This window comes from Gymnogyps californianus, chromosome 1 (genome assembly GCF_018139145.2).
Source record: "Gymnogyps californianus isolate 813 chromosome 1, ASM1813914v2, whole genome shotgun sequence".
NCBI lineage: Eukaryota > Metazoa > Chordata > Aves > Accipitriformes > Cathartidae > Gymnogyps > Gymnogyps californianus.
In genome coordinates, this window is record NC_059471.1 from 182,126,762 (window position 1) to 182,152,420 (window position 25,659).

Below are 25,659 nucleotides of genomic sequence, written 5' to 3' on the forward strand. Positions count from 1 at the left end.
AGGAATCAAACCTCCTTTTCATTCACCACAGATCATCCATGACAAGTTGTGGCTGAACTCACTCAAGGTGCCACCAGCTGCAAAGCTGTTTGAGTGCAGCCTCCACGCTGGGGCTGTGTCATGAGCTGTGGCAGTTGATGGGCTAGCAAATATCATCCTGAGTCCCCAGCCATGAAAGGGAGCAAGCCAACAGGGGCTACAGGCAGTCATCACTAGATCACCTGTCCTGGTTTCAGCTAGGACAGAGTTAATTTTCTTCCTAGTAGCTGGTATAGTGCTGTGTTTTGGATTTAGTAGGAAAATAATGTTGATAACACACTGATGTTTTTAGTTGTAGCTAAGTAGTGTTTATACTAAGTCAAGGATTTTTCAGCTTCTCATGTCCAGCCAGCCAGAAGGCTGGAGGGGCACAAGAAGCTGGGAGGGGACACAGCCAGGACAGCTGACCCAAACTGGCCAAAGAGCTATTCCATACCATATGACATCATGCCCAGTATATAAACTGGGGGAGCTGGCTGGGAGGGGCAGATCGCGGCTTGGGAAGTAACTGGGCATCGGTCAATGAGTGGTGAGCAATTGCATTGTGCACCACTTGCTTTGAATAGTTTAATTCTTTTAGTATTACTATTGTCATATTATTATTATCATTAACATTGTTTTTCATTCCTATTAAACTGTCTTTATCTCAACTCATGAGGTTTTTTCCCTGATTCTCTCCCCCATCCCAGGGGTGGGGGGGCAGTGAGCGAGCGGCTGCGTGGTGCTTAGCTGCCGGCTGGGGTTAAACCACGACATCACCCTAAGACCTAGCTGTACCTTCAGGCAATCTACAACCTGCAGCAGAGCACTCCATGAATCATCAATGGCCTTTCCCTTTTTCTCAGCTTTCTGCAATTCAAAATGCGTGTCTAATGCTCAAAAAGCTTAATCAACATTATGAATATAGCGCAGCACTCCTTCTAAAAAGCCATACTCCTTTTCTGGTGCTCAAGTTCAAGACTATACTGAACTCTGAAAAAGATGCTTTGATGCTAGATACTCACCTGTGTGGCAGAAGACTAAAAGGTTAATTGCTGATCTAAAAGTATTCAACACCATGTAAAACAATTTCAGCTGATATGCTGCTGCACTAAAGTCACTGCACTAAATTTTAACAGTTCAATGCAAGACTACATACCTATTAGAAAAGGTATAAAAAATGATTTTATGTACCAACACATGGATTAGAAAGGGAAAGAGAGCATCCACAAACCCCTGGCTAACTTTTGTATAGATGCAACTTACTTGCACAGATGCAACTTACATTACCCACAGAAGACTATCTTAACATCTATAATGGCAAAACTTCAAAATACGTTTGTCATTCACTCCACATTGTTAGATTTTTATTATTATTCATTTCAGGATCAGTGGAAAATAATTTCAGACGCTACTTTTTCTGTACTGGTGAACAAAAGCAATTACTACTTCCTATTTGAAGTTTGTGCATAAGTAGCTTCTTATTCTTTGTATTTTATGAAAATCTTGTAAAATTTTTATTTTACAAATAGAAGCATTTTCTATCCAATCTACTGGGGTATTTTCAACTCTAAAAATTACCCATATAATATTAAAAAAAAGGAGGATTAGGTCACTTAGTTTTGAAAATTCATCTAACTAGAACTGCTTTTCAAAGAGGTTTATGCTTCTGACTGACACCAGGTAACTTTTATCTAAGCATATGAAAAACTCAAAAATAGCCTAGCAAAGTGTGTGACGAAGGACATTGAAAGCCTCTTTAAGAGCTGCTTATAAAACAGAGTAGTATTTACTGCATTAAGTGCATTTATTTACATACTTAAGTAGAGAGGCATGTATAAATCAAAAAGTAATGTTCACCCAACAACAAAACACAAACCAACCCTAAAATAAAATACTTTGCAGATTGTTGTTTGTTGTAAAAATTGACACAGTACTTTAGTTTCAGAAATTTATGCTTTAAAGCGTTCTGGTACTAACCTTCACATGTTTTAATAGTTCAGATTTATCTAACAACTCCCAGTGCAACTATTGTCAAGGACTACTGTTTTTTTTACAGCTCTCCATAGCTAATTCTCTACCATCTCTGCCAGTATGTAAATATAGCCTTGAGTTTACCACACTCATAGCTCAAGAGGTTCGCATCCATAGTGCCTGCAGAGGTAGAATTCAAATGTATCTGATCCCCAAGTATGTATCTGTGTTCCTCTGTCTGATGAGCCAGCTGGCTCACTGTGGAGTTGACCCAGAGTCAATGTACGGAGGCAGTGAAAATAATCAGAGAATTTGGGCTTGAGTACAAACTTTAGCTGAGCTACAGTGATGAAGCAGGCACTTATACTACAGCAGTGAAAGACTAGAAAACAAGTACTAATGAGGAATCAAAAGAAAACTAAGAACAAAACGAAGAGTGTAAAATGGGCTCAACACACGGAAGTCTGAAAGGAGAACCAAAGTTCCCTTCCAGTCCCATGTTCTTGAGTTGCAATGTCCTTTGCTAGTGCAATCACATCATAAAATCTCTTTATTAAACCAGTCAGGGGCTCAGTCTTAAAAACGTCAGGGTTTTTTCATGCTATTCCAATTACAAGGTTGTTCCAGAACTTCTTAGAAAATCAGAACTGACCCAAATCTTCCTGTTCAGCAAAGAACAAAACTTAATCTGATCCTGCAATGCAAACATGTAAGAAACATTTTGTTTAAAAGAAGGTGGCAAGTATTTACATACCCTTCTTTAACTGTTCCACTAGCTTCTGTGTGTTCTCCTGAGACTATTAATTCATTTCAACAGACGAAGAAGATACTGTGGCATCCAGCAAAACTATCTGACAGATGGCCTTTGCTCCACATCAGCACTGGCTGGCTGCCTTATCATGTGAACTGTACTGTGTTATATAGCCAAGAGGAGTGATCATGCGACTTCACAGAACTTATTATGTCCAAATATACTTTATTTTTTTAGTGACTTCAGCGCTGTTCTGTTAGTAATATAACTATAGATGGGCTGGGAGGTACTGTATAAATTGAGGTACTTAAGACTTCCTATGTAAGTCTGTATTTGCAAAGGCTTGTAACTGCCATGCTAACCATTTTGACTGGGAGAGGGAAAGGGGGGATGTCTCTGTTTCTCATGGGGAGTTATTGCTTTTGTTATTGTTTAAGAAAACTTCAGCTAAAACAGTTTAACATCTTGACAAGAACAAGAGTATAAAAAAATGTGCAGTTTTTCCTCACATTAAAAACTCTGGTAACCCCTCCTTTGAAAAGCGCTAATGCCTGCAGCCTTTGGGAACTAAGAACATCTAGATAACGAGACCGGCAAAGAAACAGAAAAATCTGAGAGATGAATATATGGAGTGATTAAGTGGGGAAAACAGGACTTGGGCAGGGCGGAGCTGCTGCAAAGGGAAGGGTACAAAAGGGTCAAGCCTGACTGGAAAAGCATGAAAATTTAGTGGATATGATTGGTGTTAAAACTTCATGTTATTTATATCCCCACATACAAAACTGAGATTTAATACCAACTTCTAATCTTATACTTCTGTTCTCAAAATACATTCATGAATATTTGTTAAACTCATAAACTAAAGGAATGACTGCAAGATAATGATTCTGCCTTGCTTGTGGGGTTTAAATAAGTATGAGATAAGTCAACCCACACTAAGCAAAAAGAAAACAGGATGCTGAATTGCTGCTCATTAAGTAGGCACCATGTGTTCTATGAGCTAAATGAGGCAGGTCCTGCCTGAGAGGGTGAAGGGGGGGGGGGGGGAAGTATGACCACATAGTTAAGCAAAGTAGTCATAACATGAAAGCCCAAAGGGAATGAAGTCAGGTCACATGGATAGTTTTAATTCTGGCATTTCCCAAGTAGGTTTTTTGTGGGGTTTGGGGGTTTGTTTTTTTTACAGCAGTGCTTAATATAAATGCATGATCTCATTCGTTATCAACTTTGCTTCTTTTGAATAAAAAAGTTTTCTGAATGAACAATGTATTTTGCAAGGAGATGTTTTACAACTCCAGGACAAAAGAAGCAATACCTTTTTTCTTTTTTTAACTATCCAGAAAAAGGGCACCCTAATTTGTTGTTTACAGATTCACTTGCATGAAGGGTGCTCTTTGAGGATGAGTTCTATAGTAAGAATTTCTTAAGCAGAGATGCAGCATTTTCCTTAAACAACTGATTAACAAGAGGCAAGAAGGTAGGTGGTCTGCCAGAGACCTTTTTATATTTTATGTTTTGCATGAACTCAAAGTTCTCATGATCACTATTCTTTTAGACTTTGTTTATGGCAGTACCTGGGCAACATAAGGAATACTGTTTGGGGGACTATTCCCCCAACTCTGTGTACAGACCCTCATAATAGTACAATACTGTAATATTAGACAGACAAGTAAATGGCTACAAACACAGCACCACACTTAAGGTATTTCTGCAATCAAGCAAAAGCGCATTTCATAAAGATTACATCGTTCCTTTCAATGCAGAGCACCTGGGTTGCACCAGGAATGGAGATCTGATTGCTCTAACACAGTACGCTGTGCAATTATAAATAATTAAAAAATTCATGTGTAAGTCACCACACTACAGTTCTGAGAAGAATTGAGACACAGTGTAGTTTACCTTTCACCACGCATTTGAAGTCACATTATTACCTTTTGTAAAACATCTAAAGCTGTAAGCACCGCTTCCTGTAAACTTGTCAAAACTGCTTCAGTGTAAGATGGAAGGATGAAAGGGGAAGCATCAGAACTGATTGGAACTGAAACAGCACCGTGCAAAATGACACCCAGCTTTTGGAGATCATCCATGCTGAAACCAGTTTTGATGTGTTGGTAAAGAGCGGGGAATATTTGAATTAAAGCTGTAAGAAAAGGCTGGCTGGGAATGAAAGTCAATTTATCACAAGTAATTGGAGGCCTTGTACTTTCTGAACCAATCCTATACCAGCTGTTCCAGGCTGCCCACCAAAGATTCAAATCTTCAATCTCATCTGTTATTACAGGTGGTTCAGATCCATTGTATCTTCCTATTCTTTCTCCTATGGAGTCAGTTCTCATGAATGATCTGCCAAGACTAGTGGCAGTTGTTGTCCCTACCACCACAGGTACAGAAACATTGATAGCAGGTGGTGTGTCAGGCTTCTCTGAGTCTCGGACAGGAGAAACAATTTGTAAGATCTCCTGGAAGCTTTTCAGAGCAGCCAAGGAAACTTCATTATTTTTGCTGAGTGCTGCTGATTGGATGTGATCAAGAAGAACATCCCAGGCTTGGGAAAAGTCTCCTATTTAAAAAAAAGGGAGAGAGAAAAAAAATCAACTTGGAACTGGCTTCCTATTCCACTTCCCACCCACTCTGTCTCTAAAAGGCTGTTCATGTACTTGTTACTCTAATACAGAGAAATTTCATCAGGTTAGGTGATGGCTGGAATGACTTTCAGAATATATCAGTTCAACCGTAACCAGAAAGAATGAATGTGACAGAGAAACACACAAATATGAATAATGAAACAACATATCAATGTTTATGTCGAATTTGCTAGCGAAAAATCACATACCACATCCCATACCAGAAAAATACGTTTTCTTTATTCAGGCTAGTGAAACAGGTTTGTTCCTATGCATACCAGATGCCTGTTGATTTCAAAAAGTGTTAAGCACACACAAGGAATTAAGGGTCAAATCTATAGTCTAAAGGTCAAATCTCTATATATAATCTATATATGCATCTATAAAGAATTGATTTTAAAATGCTGATAATTGTACTGTGGAGAAAGATTTCATTTTTGGAGTCTGAGTTTTTAATTAAATTTAGCACTGACCTTCAATTATCTATGTTATTAATTACTGGGTCTGAATAATTAAAATAGCCCTGTAATGTTTTAAATTTTTATTCAGTTTTAACTCAAGTTTAGTATAGCTTAAAATATACATTTCTGCAAATGACCAGTACTCTTGATACCTATTAATATGCTGATATCTGTATCACAAATAACCAAAATGAAATAAAACACAACTTATTTCTAGTTATATATATTAATTGCATACTACGGGATGGTGATATATTAATGTAATGGGGAATTTTCTTTGCAAGCTATACATTCTTTATATCACATTTTTATTTTTGAAAGTAATTTAAGTAATTCTAGTTAACCAAACTAGAAATGAAAGCTGTTTTCAAATTATATCAGAATATCTCTGTTTAGAAGCCTAAACTGGAACAAAACATTTTTTCTGTACAAAACAGGCATGAATGCTGAATTATATTATCTAGTTCAATACACTTACATTGTTCAATTGTATGTAGTAATATTTTATATTTTACAATAGCTTAGTAAATGACCTAATGTTTAATATCTATAAGGAGAAAGTGAGAAAGAAATAGAGAAAAATCAGAGCCTGAGAAAAAGGAAGAGAAAGAAATAAACATACCAAGGAGTTATAGAAGAAAAATAAAAAACTTCAAAATGGGAAAGGTAAGATTTTAAGGAAGAAGAAAAGGGGAACTCACTTCAGTTAGCTGCATTAGGGACAACAGTAAGGTAACTCAAATTGACATCTCTGTACAAGACAAACAGTGGAGGAGTATCATGAGGGGAGAAAAAGAACCACTTGAAATAGTGGGTAATCTCAACATCTTTCATGTCATAACAAGTTCAATCTTTTCATTAAAAAATTCCCTTTCTTCTTTTCTAAGCTATATACTTCACTGACTTTACAAGTGAGTTCTCTTTACATTGTAAGAGCACTGTTAAACTTGACACACTGATGCCACAGAAGAGTTCTAGGCAAGTGTTGCATAATCTTAAGAGAGACAAGAGGAAAAATATGTTCTGACAACCAAAAGAACAGAAAAATTATTATTGTTATCAGGCTACTATAAATTAAAGCTATCTGGCACCCAGCATTGTGACTGGTGAGATTTAATCTCAAGTACTGTGATACAGAAGATGAAACTGGTACTTACTTTGGCTCTAAGGAGCATGAATTAAAAACTCCATAATTTTCATCACATTTGAGGTGAGACACAACAGAACACACTTTTAAGCTAAGATTAAGATTCTTGCCCAGTACTTTAACTGAAAAAATATACAAAAGCAGAAAGTTTATTACTGTATCTTTCAATAACTTTAAACTATAAATTTTACCTAAAGGCTGCAGTAAGTATCTCCTGGTGTTAAATATCCTTGCAACTCCAGCCAGTGTTAATACCCATGTCTCAGCCCACTGTTTCTCAGCTGTATCTCTTGAATGATGGATGAGAATGTTGCCTCCTCCTGATTCAATCTTCTCTTTGTCAGCTGTGGTAGAAGATTCTCGAACCCTATCCAACAGGTGAAATAAAACCTGTAAAAGTCAGAAAAAGAGGAAAAAAGCAACTTTTCAAATAACACAGTTGTATCCATGATAAAACAACAAAAAATAGTAATTTTTCCATTATCCTTTCTGTCACTGTGTCACCTTGAGAATTCCCTTATTCTAAACAGTCTCTGCAACAGCTAAGAGTAAGAGTCAGCCAACTGATGTTCACTTGAGAAGGGTTAGAAACAGCATGATCAAAACCACTGAGAACAGTGTGAGCACTAACAGAAGGCTAAAACCAATGGATCTCAGATACCTCACAGGTACAACAGGCAACAGACTCAACTACAGCCTGACTTTTTCCGTAAGGCACAACAACATGACTGTGATCTAGAACAGGGCATTTGATGGATCCTCTCAAATAAGAGAGCCAAAACAGAGTGCAAAGTAAAGCTCAATCTAATATCAGATCAATCCAGTCACATGACCCTCAAACGTCACCATATTTTCGCACAAAGAAAGGAATCATTCATCTTCATGGGAAAGGAGCAGCCTTTTTATACAACTCCTGAGCAAGAAAGAAATGGTCAAGATACAAAAATTACATTTCATAAGAGGCTTTAAGGGCCGGAGAAAAGAAAGCGAGGGGGAAAAAAAAACAAACAAAAAACAAAGGACAATATCAGACTTCTGCCACCATATCTTATCTTTAAAAAGTCTTAATAAACTAGTTAACTGATATTAAAATAGCATGTCAATGGTTACCAAAACGTGAATGCAAGTCAAAAAACCTTCAGTGGAAGCTTACACACCATACCTTCCATATTACTGTGTGCCACGTTGAATGTTGTAATAAAGTTCCATGAGCACCAATAGTAGAAAACAATGTCTGCCCAGCACTCTTTCTAACTGCAGGTCGGGGATCCACACACAGTTCTCCAAGTTTGGCATACAGGCATAACCAAAGACAGTCAAATGGTGGTGCAGGATGAAAAGGTCTATTCAGCATCACCCCCTTTTCTTCTGCCTGTTTCTGCAACACTGCCTCTTCTTTGTTTAGCTCCTTTTCAATTATTTCACCTCTTTGGAAAAAATAATCCGAAATATTCCACTACAAAATAAATAAGACATATGCTGTTGTACAATAAAAATATTATAATGCTCTTAATGATCATGAAATAAATTGTTTCTCATTTTCACATTTAAAAGTATTTTGCTAAGTACATCAAGATATCAATTTCCCTACACTGATGGAAGAAGATCAGCACATAAATACTGCAAGGTGCAGAAAGTGTTTTTCTTAACCTCAGCTTTTAGGCCCCAGTTATACATGAAGTACTAGAAAGGGAAACAATGTATTAAAAATAAGATACTGATGAATATGGTTACAACACAATACTATTTGTTTACTTAACCCCGGAGTCATGCAGATTAAAGATAAATTGTGCTCACTCAATTTACATATGATTCCAAACGACAGCATGGGAGTTCCGTAAGAACACAAAAAATAGGTTTTGGCTTTCATTTGTAGAATTGACTCCAGATTAATTTTCATTAAAAAAAAAAAAAAAAATGAAACCCAGAAGCAGCGACACTGTAGGTTAACATAAAACTCACCAACAAACCAATTGAAGTTAAGCTAATATTTAGCTCTTGATTGTGAAGTCCAAAGCTTCCTGCAACTTCAACAACTATCTGTAGACAAGTACATGGCATTGTTGGAAGGAAGTCTGTCACAACCAACTGAAGACACTGGAATGCAGTCCGTATCAAGGACTCTCTTAAAAAAACAGAACACACATACACACACTCATTTCAAATTTCTTCAAGAGCACAGGAATGTTTTGAATACAATACCTCAGGAGACAGCATTATTAAACAAAAAAGAAAAAAAAACATTTAATGTTTTTGAGATGAATTCGCAACATTTTAAATGTTTCAACTAGCGGGTTTTTTTGAGATATAACATTAAATTGAAGCTTCAAATTCTGATGAAGTATTTTAGTCCATGTTAACTAGCTAGTGAAGTTGAAGTTTAGACTCTCCAGTGGTCCTCAGCTAGTTTTATATAGTAAAGTCCACTTCTCTGTTCTAGAGTTCTAGGACTTGTTAGTTCAAACGTGTCAGCTAAAACATTCTAAAAAAGCCACAAGGGACAAAACAAAGCTTAAGTTTGAGCATGATAATCTTCCAAAGAGTAAGCTATGCTGAACAATTTCTTGTATCAGCAGTTACAAATTACTTGAAGTATGCCAAACAGGTGGGCAAAGTGTATTTTTATTTATTAGGGAAGATGTAGTCTTACTTGCTTCAATACTATATTATGTTAGACAAAATATTTTCAAAATATCTGCCATTAAATAGATCTTTACTAAATATTTTGCTTTCAGAATTAAATTCTGAATACAAATATAAAAGAAAAAGGTACTATGGAAAAGGTCTGTGAGAAGGAGCTCTCAGAAGCAGCAAGGTCATCTATAACTAAAACCTTGTTTAGTGAGAGACAAAATCAAGGAATCAAAAGGAGTGGTGGAGTGTAGATAACACAAAATAGGGAAGCTGCATTTAAATTTCACTACAGGGTTTTTTTAATGCTTAATGTTTAATGTACAAAAGCAAAAATTCCAAAGGTTTGTAATTCAGAAATTTAGTGTCCTTCAGAATATATATCCCAGGAAAAAAATCAGAATACAGATATATCAGTTACATATTTCAGAATCCTAAATAAAATAATAATTTTTTAAATTAATTCAACATGAAAATCATAGGTTGGCCACTTCCACTGTATCGTAACACCCAACATGATATGGAAGCCAGAGGAATGCACAAGAAACTTCACATGGACAATAATGGTATAACTAATAATGCTCTAATATGATGCATCCTGCAGAGACACATCCATGCTACCACATAAGATCAAAGGATTTATCATTGCTATACTCATGGAGGAAATGCTCACACACTACTTTCCCCCATATTTGTTACAGGAGTCTATAAAGTGAAATACACCCAACACTGCTGCAGTTCCCTCTCCACTACAAAGTTCCAGAGGCATGTGACATTCAAGGACTCTAAGAGAGAAGGGAAGGATGCAGGAAATGAAAGTATAGTTACACTACTCATTTTGAAGAGCTGAGTTAATGGGAAAGTAACCTCTCTTTATAATCTTCACATGCAAGGCCGCTAGAACAAATTCAAAACAGTTAATTCCCTAGTTAATGTTCCACACTACTATCTATGTGTTTGGAGGAAGTTTCAAAGTCCTTCATGCAAGTAGCAACAGCAATACAGCTCTTCAAAATGTAAAATTGTTCTTAATGTTATAGGTCGCCACCAAAAAGGTAAATATAAATGCAAGAAACTTAAGCTTAGCTTGAAAACTTAACATCATATAGGGCTTTATCTATCCTTAAAATAAACAGGGGCATCCCATTGAAAAATTCTTCAAAGACAGACCTCCTTTTGCTTGGCAGACTAGTACCATACAATCAAGAAGTGCCCGAAGCATCACTGGCTCTCAAAATAGCATCTTCTGTAGCCTGGCAAGAAGTACTCCTGGAAGGTAAATGGATTTCTGTCCTGGAATCCAGGATGTTCATTGACCAGAGGGAAGACACTTGTGAAGAAAGTCTCATGGTCAGTAAGTTTATATTTAAAGTATCATAATAGTGCCCACATCTTGTGCTCACAGCTATAAGTAAGGCAAGAAATTCAGTTGTTTCCCAAGGAAAAGGAGGCTTGCTTCATTTTTTTTCCTACTGTAGTTGATATGATGTGGGCAAACAGTGCTGTGTAGTTCAAGAAAAGTAGAGTATTCTATATGCTTTGTAGGAGGAGACTAAGATATAACAAGGTCTTAGTAACATCTTGAGATATCTGCCAGTGAGGTATGGGTTTGAGATGTAAAAGGATCTGAAGACTGTCTTGAGAAGGAATCTGTGTTGGTTCTCATCCATCAACGACGACAGTGAAAATCAAAAGGCATGTAGGAACCACAGAACACACTGCACCAAGTGTGGAAACAGCAAGTACCAAAGGAAGCATGGTTACCAAAAAGAGCATGCTCATAACCAAGAATGCCAACATCCTTGGGGATTTTGGTGAGCACTACTGCCAGAGCAAGCAATACTGGTGCAAGAGCAAAATCCTTCAAGCATTTGAAGGGGCTTTAGGAGGTCTTCATACGTCCAGAAGACAGACACTAAGATGGGGCAAAAGGAGAGATATGCCAAGGTGAATTCTTCTCATATCAGTTATTTGTTGACCTATCCTGGTGCTAGTCAAGACTAGCACCAAAGAAGGAATAATACGGTCTAAGTGTGTGCGTATAGTTCTTGGTGCTTACAGTTCCGGGGCCAGAGATTCATTTCACTTCTTATTTCAAAAAAACTCCTTGCAACTTCACCTCTCACTTTCCCTTGTAGGCAAGAGGACCAGTCCAGTAACATTCCCTCCCTGTTTGCAAGAGTCAGCTGTGTTAGTCAGCCAAGAGATTCACCCACAGCAAGTAAATAATCTTCCATCCTTGTGCTACCAGCAGCCATTTAGGGAGGAAGGCTTCCATAAAAAGAGAGAGCATTCAGAAGATGACACACACTAGAGACTACCCAAAGATTTAAGAAGAAAAAGAAACAACAGAGGAACTGTGAGCAACAGCAAAGTCATACGGAATTATCTGCAAGCACCAGAGATGTGTCCAGCAGATGGTTAAGATCAAATGAATTGGCACAAGGAGTACTCCTTAGTGTATACTGCATGCTGACCACAGGAGAGGGTAGAGTGGAACAACACTCTGGTCTTCTGAAAGATTAATTCAGTAAAATAAAAGTGTACTACAGGAAAAATCTAAAACTATATTTTGAGTAAAATTGTTCATAAGCTGAAAATGACAAGGAAAATTATGGCTATTATCGAAATGGTTATTAAAGTAAGAAAATAAAAGCAGAATTCTTTCTACTGTTCTTATCTTACATGATTTTAAACTTCTATTTCCACCACTTACCCCTGATCACTTCGGATTGCCCCCATGACTCCAAGCACCAATGGCCAACCAGGTCCTAAGCTGTCACCCTGACTTTGCAAAATCTGTAGCACACACTCCAACTGCTTGATCCTGATATCAGGATGACTAATGTTTGACAGTTCCTTTAGTGGATTCAATAACAGCAACTGCAGTCTCTAAAAGTAAACAATAAAGCATATTAACGATGCTAAAATTTAACTGATCCTTAATTATTTTTATGTCTAATAAGTGAAAACATACAGTACCAATTGAAGATTCATTAAATGAATTCAGTAACTCATTCATTAAATGCTCAAATTCAGTGTCAGACTAGTCTTTCTAAAAAACTGTTTATAAAGGATCTCAGCAGGAGATCTACATTTTTTTCTTTTTTTTTCTCCCACCTGTTCTCCAGGTCCCTCAGGAAGTAGCTACAGCACGCTGTCACAGTTGCATAAAAACCATCATGCAACTTTACACTCACCCAGCACGGCTAGACTCAGCTTCCTACTAAAGAGACCTTGAAAAAACTATCCCTTGAACCTCAGTAAAAATATTAGAATGTTTTATTAATAATGGCTTGAATAGCTGTGATTTAGAAGGTTAGACAATTTATTTTTTACCTGCCACCACATCACATATATACTTCTAAACATTCTGGAATTGTTTTGCACTCATGAGGGTGATCCATAATTTGTTCTAACAAATGGACATAACGTGCAAGCATCACCACTCTTTGTTATGCATTTGAAAAAGGAAGGAGGGTAGTTCATTAGAATGCATGAGGTGATTCTCAATAGTTACATCTGAATGTTACAGCTGTAGGCTTTATAAACTCAATAGTAAAGTTGCTTTATGAATGCCTCCTATTCATTGAACTGTAGAAAACTTCCTCTAGGGAAGATTTTGATTTCACGTTCATTTTAAGTTCCAGAAAAGGAGGAAAGCAGCTGTTCTTAAACTTACTTTACCTGATTTTGAGATAATGGAGGCTCATGGCTAAATGTCAGTCCTGCTTTAATGAGAGAAGTTAAAGCTTCTGCTCCCCATTCTCTCATTCTGGAGTTTGGATGCTGACAGACCTGAAAATATAGCAATGTTTTCTTTAAAGTTACTTTTATTTGACCAAGATTTGAATATATGTAATAATATTTTTAAAAGGGTATTTTAATTATATTAGAATTTACATACAGTATTATAATAATTTTTTACAACAATACAATACATCTCTAGATGGTAAAATTAGGTTTAATAGTAAAAAAAATTTTATCTTTTGAACAGACATACCTTCTGAATAAGGAAGCAACAGGAAGCAGTGAAAGACACAGAAGGAAACATAATGAAAACCACAACAGTACAAGCCAATACATTTTCCAAAATGAATATACTAACTGCTAATTCAGATAATGATTGATTAAAAAGCACCAAACAACTCTTCAATGAATGCCTGAAACTCTCAGGTTTAACTTAGCCTTAAGCTACTACAAAATTCAAAGTTTTATCTTTCACGCACTGCTTAACATAATCAAGTGAGGAAGCATGACAGTAGCCAACACAGAAAGTGTCTGCTCTTCTATATTCTCAGATACAAAAAGTAACTACATAGTGAATGTAAAATAAGCCTTACACTCCATTATTGCAAAAACTTGACAAAACAATAGCGAACACTATTTCAAGCTTAAGTTTCAAATGCGTGTCTTCATTTCTCTGTCTCCTAATTATAAAACATAATAGTTTTGCTAATTGCTTTTTTTAGAACAGAAAAATTAAAAACATTGTGCAAATCCATTGCATAGATACCTAGTATGAACTGTACTCCCATATCTGATACGTTACCCTCAAACAAATAAGATAAGCCTACAGTTTCATTGACCTCTACGTAATTATTTCCACCCACCCTTCCAGCCCTAGCTCAGATGGTGTGAGAATCCAGAATCAAAGTCCAAGGCAGGATCATAAGGAAGGCTGATGGTTTTGGCTGGTGGACCATTCCCTTATCAGCCACTAGCCAAACTGAAAAGGACGATGATACAGAAGAGCTAGCTTAATGTTAAAAAAATGCAGACAAGAAATAGCTACTCTCCTGAATCACTTATATTTTTGTTACCTTATAAAAAAAGAGAGAATTTGAACCACTTTACGATGCTCTGAATCTGACCAGATAATCAGTTCCAGAGACAGGGAACAAATTCTTCCCTCAGGTTGTATTTAATTGAATTTGCAGCTGGTGTTTTCTCCTTCCTTATTGTACCTCGACAACTTAGGTTTAAAAGGAAATAAGGCAGTACTGTAAAGAAATTGAAACAGACTGTGTATTTCCCACAAAACAGTGGCAAATACCCACAATGGGTAACAGACTGAAACAGACTGCTTACTAGATGAAAACACAGAGTCTCAAGATGTGGATGGTGAACCTTATTGTCTTGGAGGGGAAAAAAAAGACAAGAGAAAGAGATGCCTGTTCTTTATGTCTTTAAACCCCTAAGTATCCAAATTTCTTCTCCTCGATAGAAGATTATGTGGAGATGATCTCCATAAATAAGGTTAAGAGATGGCCAATCCTTAATACTGTTTGAAATAATGCACTGGTTCTAAGGAAGTGTCTGATACTTTCTGGAAAATGAGGAAGAAAAGCTTTCTCCTTTACCCACTTTAAATCAAACCCTGTTCTTGCATTTCACTGTTCTACATATCTGTGTAGAGAATTAGAACTTTACAACTACATTCCGTCACCTGTTTTTTGTTTCAAATTCAAAATTTAAGATTTTTTTTCCTTGATGGAGCATACTTTTCATGTTGAAGTTAAGATACTTAAGAAATTGAAATAGGATTATGACACCTTTTTTTATATTTGTACAGTATTCTCTTAAAGAGACCATTCAAGATGTTAGCTTAAAAATTTTTAAAACAAGCAAACCCTTTGTTAGTAAATCTAATGGCTTCAATCTATCTGGTAAGGACACAAAACCGTATCTTAAAATCTTCCTAAATATTTGTACTATGTGAATCCAAAGTGAAACCTGTCTGCGTTACCTTAAGTATAACACGTATATGAAGTATAATAAATTGATCATTTTAAACATTGCCGTGTTTAAAATGTATGAAGACTGACGGTACCATAAAGACAAAGTCAGTAAGAGATATTAAAATATTGGAATTTAAATATATAAACCCACTTTTAAATTCAAATTGTGATGCATTCAAGTTGCAAAACCAAAGCGCATAAACCAAAACATGTAAATACAATTTAGATTTTTTTAAAAAATTACACTTTAAAAATGCATTTCCACAAGATCTTTATTAGTACAAACTAAGTTCTAGTACTACTGATAAAAGCAATTAATTACCTCCAGAAGATGACCGGTCAGAGGTCTCCAAAGAATCTCAATCCTGTGCATGTTAACTAGTCCTGTTTCCAGTAATTTAGCAACAGCAAAAAGCGATGGTTCCTTAATAAAAGGGAATTTGAACACATGACTTTGAGGTAACTCAGATAATGTCAGAGCCTTTTGCTACATTGTAATTTATAAATTAAGGTGCAACTAATCTCCTTGAAGTACTGTGTTTCATAGGCTGTGAATGCTGTCACAACAGCTTAGGTAGCATGGCTGGGAAGTTTCCACAGCATCTGCAGTACTTCAGGAGAAGCCACAAGGGGGTAGCAACAGCATACCATGAAGAATACTTCTTTCATAATTTTTCATATAGTTTTCCAAGTTTGACAATAACCAGAGCACCGATATTCCTTTCAAAACTCTCATTTTTACATAGTCCTCTCTCCAACCAGTTTTATAACATATTTTACTAGCAAAATAGCCTTTTTCCCATCACACCTTTTAAAGTTAAAATTATATATGAACAAACAATATAGAATATTTCATTTAAGAATCCCCTTTATGCTTTATCTTCCATCAGCTTCATAAATGCCCTGCAGGAATATGACAAATTTCCCATTCATCAAATACATATGCAAATATTTGCGATAAGCTTCTTTTAATATTTTTTTTTAAATCAACATATAGTCAAAATGACTGTTGTGCTGGAAATATTCTCTGTTCCCATTTCTGCTGATTTTTTATTCTCATTTTCAACTGATTTTAAACGCAAATTTGCTTATTTTAATTCATTCTCTGTTGCTGTAATTGTCAAATATTATAAAGCATATTTTCTGTCATCATTATCTCTAGTGTAATAGATCAAGGAAAAACTTTCAGAAACTCTCCTCTGGGATTAGATTATGACTAGGAGAATACATACTCAATCTTATTCAATCACAGGGTCTTTAACCTTTCTGGGCTAAAGGTTGTTTACTGAGGCTGACAGGAATACTATCATTTTCCCAAGTAAATATGAATTATCAAGGTTTTTTTAATATCTAAATTGTCAGGCTTTTTCTGAAGTATATTATAAAAGAAAATTGAAATGAAAATGAGCACCTCACAGAACATACTGTGCTATTCAGAATCCCTAACCTCCGAAATTACAAGGGCTTTTAGAAGTGTTATCCACCCACAATCTGATTAATGGAAACACATGACATTCCTTAGTTAACAAAAAACATAGCAGGAACACAATGAGAATGTTCAGAGAATTTAGTAACCGTATGAACCATTATAAACAAGACATTCTCTGGTTCATAATTTATTTTTTACTCTAGAGTATAAAATGTATTACTGTCTTAATATTAGAAATAGTTAGCCTAAAGGATAAATGTACAAATCTTCTGCCTGTTTCACAAAAACATGTAAAAAGAAAATAAAGAACTCTTTTTATACCTTATTGTTTCCATAGGCCATATCCATGGCTTCCAGAGACAAGGAGCAAAGGGCATTTATTAAGTGATGTAAAGACACATCGTCAAGGTACCTGAAAAATAACAGCTATCAAAACACTGCCAAGTTTGATATATACACATTATTTTAATTATAAGATAAGGTTTCTTACTGTGAGCTTTCAAAAAGCCTTGAAAGTATGTTGGATATAACTGGCAGATCAGTCATAACTGCTGTAGTCAGAACCTTGAAAGAGAGACAGAAATGTGTCTTATAGATTGCAATAGAAAATACTGCATAATCATTAACTGTAAAACGAACAATCATGCTTACTGTGCTGGGCCCTTCCACAGCTCTTCCAGGTTTTAATGCACCCCCAACACCAGGCTTCAGTCCCAGAATCCACACAAGATGCTGAAATACAAAAGGATCATTTTCAGCAGAAAAGCCTTTTCAGGCAGAGAGGAAACTAACATTGTAGTCGAGCTAGCCGGCAGCCTCCCAGCCAAACAGAATTCAAGGGAAATGCTACAGTACTTACTCAAGGCAATTCAAAGTACACCATGAGTAGAATCAAAGCACACCATGAGTAGAATCAAAGCTTCTTCTATTGCTCACATAAAAACTCAAAACCAAATTATGGCAAAAAAGCAAGGCATAAAAGCAAGGCATAAATATTTCCTATTATACCTGAAGAGTAGCCAGGACAAGTTGCCACGATGTACCAAGAACGGCTCCATGGCAGTGAGCTAAGTTGAGTAATGTCCTCATACACTGGATATTTTTTGAAGTCAGCTAAAAGAAAAAAACCAAACGACCATACAATTTTTATTATTCTACGATAATAATGTTTCTAGGTAACTTGCAATTTTTTACTAAATAGCTTAAAGATTACATTTTGTTTGCACTGGTGCAATGTATCTTTTTTGCAGAAGTAGTTCAGTATCTTGCCTTCTTCTCTCAGTCTTATCTTGCTGGGGTTGAATATGATTTGATCACTGCCCTCTCCTCCCAGTTTCACATTATTATCACAGACACAAGTTCAAGTACTCCAGCTTTAAGTGTGTCTTCTCCACAAAATCAGAGTCTATCTTAAAAAAACCATATAAGTGAACCTTCACACACAGGCACATAACAGAGCTGAGACCTAGGGTTTTTCAAACGGAAGGGATGGGAGCTGCTGAGCTAAGAGTAAGATAAAAAACAAGAGTAAGTCTTCTTTACAGTTAGAGAACTTTGCTGTCCAGGGCTGTTCCAAATTAAAAGCTTAGGATAATATTTCAGATAACCATTATTTGTAAGAATGCTGTTTATCTGTTGTCTATTTTTGAGACATATTGAGATGCAGAAAGAAGCAGTTAAGCAGGATGAGATCACTTACAAGTCGTACTTACCATTACTGTTCCCTGTGGCTGAAGAGCTAAGGGTTGCCCTACTGCTACAACTTGCTGATGAGACTCGCTTGAGGGACTGATCATTTGAACATTCTGTCCCTGAATGGAATATGCTACAGGAAAATTGAAAAGAAAAAATCTAAAATTAAAATCCAGTACTTACTTGTAGTAAAAACCACCTTCTGGCAAACACACTCCAGAGAATTTTTTCACAGTATTAGCTTTAAGGTAGCTCAGTTTGAGACCTTTAGTTATATTTAGATTATTATGTCATTGCCTTACGGAGTTAAAGGAGCCAGTAATTACTCCCTCTCACTAACTATTAAATATTGCTTGCAATACATTAATACATTTTATGTCGAGACTGAAATATTTGCGCTAAGATACGAGCATTAGACCATGTCTCAACTCAGTTATCTGTGGTAATTGTGTGTAAATGGTATCACTGTGTGCTACCATTGTACTAGTGCACTCAGAAAATGAAGGTGTAATAAATGCTATATTGTGATGCTTTTCCAATACGGGACTTCAGGACACCCATTTTATAACTCACCTGTAAAAAGAAGAGTAACCTATATAAAATAACTTAAGTCCACTGCTTCATTTCCATAGAGATTCGTGTAGCTCAGTCATGCGTATTGCTTCACACACTTACGATCTAATAATACACTTAGCTGATGGGATGGAGTAAAGGTCCTTGTTCCCAGACTAAGGTATTTTTGTTCTGTATTAAGAGGTCTAATGTTAGATCCATCTGCATATTCTCCAGGTAGTTGCATTTCTCGGTACATAGTAATTAATTTTCAAAATTAGAAACAGAGTATATCCTCAACTGGCATATCCCATGAATTACAACTTTCTCTCAGGATGTGGGAAGCATCAGTTCAACTTCTTGTAAGCTGAACAGAGCCCAGAACTTAAGATCTTTCATTCATACAGGAAGTACTACCATCACTAGACAATTGTAGAAAAGACTGTAGTACACTACAAATGCAGGATGTTCTAGCAAACTCTAGCAAAAGTATCTAGTAAAGTATCTGAGTTGCCCAGAGACCTTTTCAGAATTTGAATGCCTTAATTACATATCCTAACAGATCTTTAGGATGATAGACAGATCTCCTTAAAATATGAACTTCTGACATATGCTAAGCATTCAGGAAGTTTTAGGTTTACTAGAATGATACCCAGCAGATGCTTCAAGACTAACCAGTTCTGGAAAGCAGGTGGTTTAGATCCTGTCTGAGGATTCTAACATAATTTAGTATAGCCAAATACTAAAGTTGCATATCTTTGCAATCACATCGTGAGAAAATTTGAGTTTAGAGGACAATACATGGGAACACAATTAAGGAAAACCTATATACTTACATTTGCTGGACAGAGCTGCAGTTGTGCTGTTTAATACAGTAAGGGCGTAGTGAGGAGGCAAGGATCCTTTGCAAATGGCAGTGATAAAGGCGTCTCTCGATGTTACAAGACCCAGTCTTCCACAAAGTGCAGCCATGGTCAATTCCGCTTTTAGAATATTTTCCGTGGCAGCTTCATCAGTGCTGAAAGAATACACATCCTTTAGTAAGAATCAATCCACAGCACAGAGGCAGGCAGCTAACCAAAACTGAAAGCAATGAGAACATATACTTTAAACCTGTCAACACTATAAATACTGAAGAGCAAGCATAACCGATCAGCAAAATTCTTCAGAACCATTTCCTATAAAATTGGTCTTTAGTTCTGAATGACTTGGCAAAGGAGACTATGAGGAGCTATTTAACACTAATTTCAGAAAATGATGTTTGATAACGAAAGACTCTTTGAAAGAGACAATTAAGTTACCAAAGTTATTAACTAGTAAACAGCTCTGCCACTTCAAAGACTGCATAGTACTAACAAGTACTGAGACATTATTTAGTCTCTTATCAACAGTAATCAGGACATGGGTAGAATCACTTCAATGCGCTGAAACATTCTGTCAAAGTAAAAAGGAATAAAAATAATTTAAATAGTTTAAATGCAAGCCTTTGAAAATGTAATTGATTGTTCTATATTGAAATACACTAAAGGTTGATGCTAGACTTCTGGAGACTTCTGTGTCATTTACTCATAAAAGATCCTCACTCAGTCTAGCCATCACTAACCCACAAACCTGTCTGCTCAGGTGTCATGAACAGCGCTCTTGCATACAACTGTCAACTTGACCAGTATCAAAAGTCAGTTCAAAATATAGCTGGGAATGTCATGTTTGAAAAATCAAGAGAAATGAAAGACCAAATACCTTGCATCAAGTAGGAGGGATAAAGCAGCCAGAAGACCACACCAACAAGCATTCACCATTTCTTCCCAGACAGCTCTGCTAACTTGAAAGAAATACATATACTTGTTTATAGCAGAAACACAATATTTTACTTAATAACTTTCAATTATATCACAAACAGAATGCTTGCTAATGCATCTTTTAAAGTGTGTTTTTATATGTATGTTTACACAGACACATGTTTACACAGACACATATATGTGTATACACAAACACACTCACACCAGTACCATTTAAACAGTCGCATTTAAAGTAATATTGCTAAAGTAAAAAATGTCACCAAGGAATGCTTATTCTAAATTACACCAAAAAAATCTCACAAAGGTATATATAACTATTTTTAATCTTTGTCTGTAAAAATAAACATTCAGAAGTGCATAAATGTGGGACAAGAAACTCACTGAAATTTTGCAGTGAAGGAAAAATACTCTCCCCTGGTATTTATAATTCTCCATATTTTTTCATTTCTTGAATTTAATAGGAAAAAAATATATAGGTCTAAGAGACCTATAATCTGCCCGTATCGTTTCCACACCTCCCTCCCTCTACCACGCCATGCCAATGGGCTCAGCCGGTGTTGCCTGCAGCACCATGGAGAGCTCTACATTGCCGAGGCGGCGGGCAGCGCTCGGGACAAACGCCTCTCCCCTCTCCCCTCTCCCTTCTGCAGCGTTGATGCCTCGGTGCAAACTTCAGCACTATCGTCTCCCCTTCCTGGTACACAAGCCAAAGTCACTCCAGAGCCAAGTCTTTCTGTACGTACATATACAGACTCCTCATACGCTGCACAAATACAAGCCTCAGATCATATTAGTTCTGCTTTTAAAGAAGTTCCTCCCTAAATACTTCAATCTTATTTAAAATCTCTCCATTAAAACGCTCATCTTTTTACCTTGTTCTAGAAATACATTTTTCTTTTAATGTGGTCGTAACTGCCACATTTCTCTCAGTCAGGTTGTCTCTCAGTGTTAAGCAGAATTAAGGACACAGGAAGGCAGAATAACAGTTCTGGAGAACAGAATGCCTGTTATCTCTCCCTCACATCCCACGTACATACATGTAAAACAGTATTAATAGACCATAAGGAGTCTATGGCTAAGGTGCTATAGGTCAGAAGCAGTACGTCAAGTCAAGTATTTTTTTGAGAGACTACTGCTGTTCTGTTACAAAAAAACAAAAAAACCCCAAAAAACCCCAAACAAACCACTTCATCAAAAGTTTTTATATATGATTTAGAAACAATAAATGTAAGCAACAAAGCATGAACTATTTTAATCCTGCTTTATGTAAAACTGCTCTATTTTACATAGTGTTTGCATTTTCAAATACCTAGTTCTTTCTCTGATTGGTCAGATACAGACTGCAAGTCTTGCTGCTCTGAAGACTGTGCTGGTAATGAAGTTGTCTCTGTTGTGGTTTGACTGACTGTTTCTGCCTCTCCCAACTCTCCTTCAATCATGGTAGTGATACCACGGACAAGATCCAGTAAACAGTGAAATGCCACTGACATGGCATAGCCTTCAGGAATCGTAGGTGGCTCTACTTTGTCCAGCATTTCCAAACTGAAAAATTGAAAGCATGACAAGTAAGCGTGTAACAGTACCACTGTGATTAAAAACAATAATAAAAAACAAGATTCCAAATGAACATTAAGTACAAACAGGCCCCAAATACCATCCTTCAAGATGTATAGCAACTGAAGAAAAAAAACTTCTTAAGTCATTAAGTAAAAGAGTAAATGAGTCACTAAATAAAATAGTAAATGAAAGGGTACAAACCCTGAAGTACAGTATTTAGATCTGCAAATGAATATGCTAAAAAATTAACACATATAAGCAAGCATCACTGAATGAATTTTTCTACTTTTATTATTATTTTACTTAAAGCCACTGTAACAGAACCTATTCAGAAGAACACAAGTACATAGGAGCAACAGAGGAAATAGGTCAGAAAGTCATGACAGCGTGAACATAGTTATAACAAATTGAGAACAAGTCAGACGTTCCGTTATCGTTATCTTTGAGTCCCTATGACTGGAAAAGCCTGTCACAGCTAGATAATATATGACCAAATATTCATCACCTACATGCATAGGTAAACAATGGAAGTTATTTGCACAAAGAGAAAATGTCTACATGATTCACTGCTGAAAACCATGCAATTAAAACATCACTATGCTGGAACTGCAGCCTCATTGCCACTTTTCTTCATATTTTACCTTAAAAGCACATAAAGAACTGCTGAGTTACAAATCCAACAGGAAACATTGTAGCTGCCACAGCAGCAATATCTACACAAGGAGAGACAGTCTGTTACAAAAACTACCTGCTACCCCAACAATCACTATTTCATCATTTGCTCTACAAACCGCTCTTAAAAAGGCTAGGCATTCCAGCTACAATATACCAAAGACAATTTATACTGTAGTGTCACCACTCTTTTCTGCACAAATGATTTTCCTTCTCCCAAACATGTAACACTTCAGTTATTATCTCTAATTTCCTGAAGATGGCTGCCTTAGATATCTGGGGGCATAAGTAGTATAGGTAAATCAAATGGTCAACATTTCACCCTCTATCTACAAGTAAGTGTGTATATATATATGGCTCTAATTAAAATTATTAATGGGTTTTATAGTTACAATGTACCTATGAGGTAGAGGTCATGTACTTTTACTTTCAAGGATGGGAAAGCAAACTACTGAATAAACGAAGTGAGTTGTTACAGTTACATGGGAATGGCCATGAAAAATCTTGAATAGTCTTTGTCTATTCCTCTTAAAAACTCTTACTTCCTCACGTAAAGAGGAAGATAAGGCATAGAGGTCTGGGAAGAGACAGGCCCACACTGGCAAAAAGACCTCTGCTAGCTCTATTCACCATTCCTATCGCCAATTAAATCATTGTGTAAAAGTATAAGATGTGGCCATTGTATGAAAATCTAATGGCAGCAGTAGGATAGAATCAATGCTAGGATGTGACACAAATCTACAGTTACAGTTAGTCATCTCCTTACATGCAGGGACTACAGACAAAAGTACAAGATAGGAGAAAAACTGCTGACGAGACATGCCAGCGACAATTCTGTAATCTTACACAGAAGAAAAAAAGAATGCAAAAATTACTCAGAGGGAATCATGGAGTCACTGGAGGGATCCAAAGGGAAGACACAAGCAAGTTCAGAGTAGCACAGGAGACTCTGATGGTAGCTGCAATGTTCTTGAGCCAGTTAAGAACAGAAAGTAAGAAAAAAGAAAAGGAAGAAAGGCAGTAGGTTGTAGTAGCTGGCCAAAGCATGAACTAGCTTTCATCCACTTCTGTTAAAAATTTGCATTTCCTGAAAACAGTCAGGTAACCTAAAATAACATTCATGGCCACTGCTGGAACAAAAAGTCAAGTCAACACATACATGTTAAACTATTGAAATCTGAGGATGAATTTGTCCTTCTGTCTCTCAAAGACAGATAAAGGAGTTTCTACCTTAAAAAAGTATTGAGATCCAGGCTATTTCCTCATTTCACCGAGTATTAGTATGCCAAAATTTCATGGGCTGTACAAATAACTTCCAGTTTGGAAGAGACTGACCCTCAATGGTCATGACTGACCTGAAAAAACTTCCACTATTTCGAAAGTAACATAGTATTCACAGCTCTAAACTGAGAACACGATCTCTATTACACAAAGTCATAACAAAATAATTGGTCATTCTAAGAAGCATTCACAGTCTAACCTTCGTATATAGGTCAATATATTGTTTGGAATGACAACCTGGCCAATATCTACCATAATATCCCACTCAATAAAAACTGTAAATACAGTAAAGCTGGTGTAAGAAAGCTATTTTTCAGTCCCACTGATGTCCCATTTGCTTAATGCCCCTAATGTCTGCCATTACACAATCTAGCAAAAGATATTCTAAAATTGTTATATACTGTAGTGAGGCCTAAAAGTGAAGAGTTAATACAGCAACAGTATTGTAGGAAAAAAAATTCAACAGATGCTAAAGCCATAGGGGACATTTGGATCAGAATCCAGAGCATTCGGACAAAATAGCAAAAAATCAGACACCTCATGGCACCGACAAAAAGAAAATCCATAATATACCTCAATGCCAGTGAAATGAAGACCTCAATATTCACTACTAAAAAAAAAAAAAAATCTTTAAAACATCAAGTTGGAAATAAAAATATTTGTTACATACGTTTTCAAAAAGATAGAGGTACTTACTAGGTAGCTTTAGCACTGCCTTGTACTGTTACATTCAGGATAGGTATCCAAGTGCCTCTGTACTCAAAGGCAGGTAATACAGTTGCACCTCCTCCCATTCCAAGCACTCCTGGGTTAGTTTGTGCTGAGCCAGTATTCCCTGATGCATTGCTTCCTGTTCAGAAAAACAAAGTGATAAAATTAACCAATCTAATTTTAGTGATCAGCAAACAGCCTTTTTCTGTATTTAATTTTTAAGTTGAGATACAAGGATTAACATGAGATACCCTGCTCATAATAAAAACCAACAACATAAAAACCTATTTTTGAGCTCCCTCTGCTGTCCAGAACATGCTCTTATGTGCAAAGTAATTAGTTTAAAAGGCACAGTTGATTGATGCCAACTGCCTTATTTTTAGTCAGAATAAAAAGCTTCTGTGAAAGCTGTAGCAGCATTCATAACATTCTGTGAACGAACTAAACTTACATGGTCTCAATAAAACAATATATATTCTAGTGAAGAGTCAGACAGATATTTAGAAGTTAAGGATTATTTGAATAGTTGCATCTAGAACTCAGTAGCAGGAAAGAGAGGCTAATCATTCCAAGAACAAAGATTGTCACAAACTTTAAAGATTTCAGAAATGCAAAAGCC

At 36.4% G+C, this 25,659-nt stretch overlaps 1 protein-coding gene across 3 annotated transcripts in view; it reads right to left on the reverse strand.

Moving 5' to 3' along the window:
- MON2 (MON2 homolog, regulator of endosome-to-Golgi trafficking) overlaps positions 1-25,659 on the reverse strand; it is an 80,493-nt gene that overhangs the window by 20,406 nt on the left and 34,428 nt on the right. For 2 of the 3 annotated variants that reach the window (XM_050915048.1, XM_050915049.1), the window contains exons 11-26: positions 25,026-25,179; positions 22,129-22,361; positions 20,761-20,842; positions 19,857-20,038; positions 18,489-18,601; positions 17,785-17,889; positions 17,428-17,508; positions 17,267-17,340; positions 17,098-17,188; positions 15,670-15,771; positions 13,294-13,404; positions 12,323-12,498; positions 8,938-9,100; positions 8,138-8,431; positions 7,167-7,365; positions 4,675-5,303 (exon numbers count right to left, since the gene is read on the reverse strand). In XM_050915048.1, the coding sequence (XP_050771005.1) occupies positions 4,675-5,303; positions 7,167-7,365; positions 8,138-8,431; positions 8,938-9,100; positions 12,323-12,498; positions 13,294-13,404; positions 15,670-15,771; positions 17,098-17,188; positions 17,267-17,340; positions 17,428-17,508; positions 17,785-17,889; positions 18,489-18,601; positions 19,857-20,038; positions 20,761-20,842; positions 22,129-22,361; positions 25,026-25,179 (2,789 nt within the window). Of the gene's footprint in view, positions 1-4,674; positions 5,304-7,166; positions 7,366-8,137; positions 8,432-8,937; positions 9,101-12,322; positions 12,499-13,293; positions 13,405-15,669; positions 15,772-17,097; positions 17,189-17,266; positions 17,341-17,427; positions 17,509-17,784; positions 17,890-18,488; positions 18,604-19,856; positions 20,039-20,760; positions 20,843-22,128; positions 22,362-25,025; positions 25,180-25,659 lie in introns of all 3 variants that reach the window. The other variant, XM_050915050.1, reaches the window with a different exon arrangement.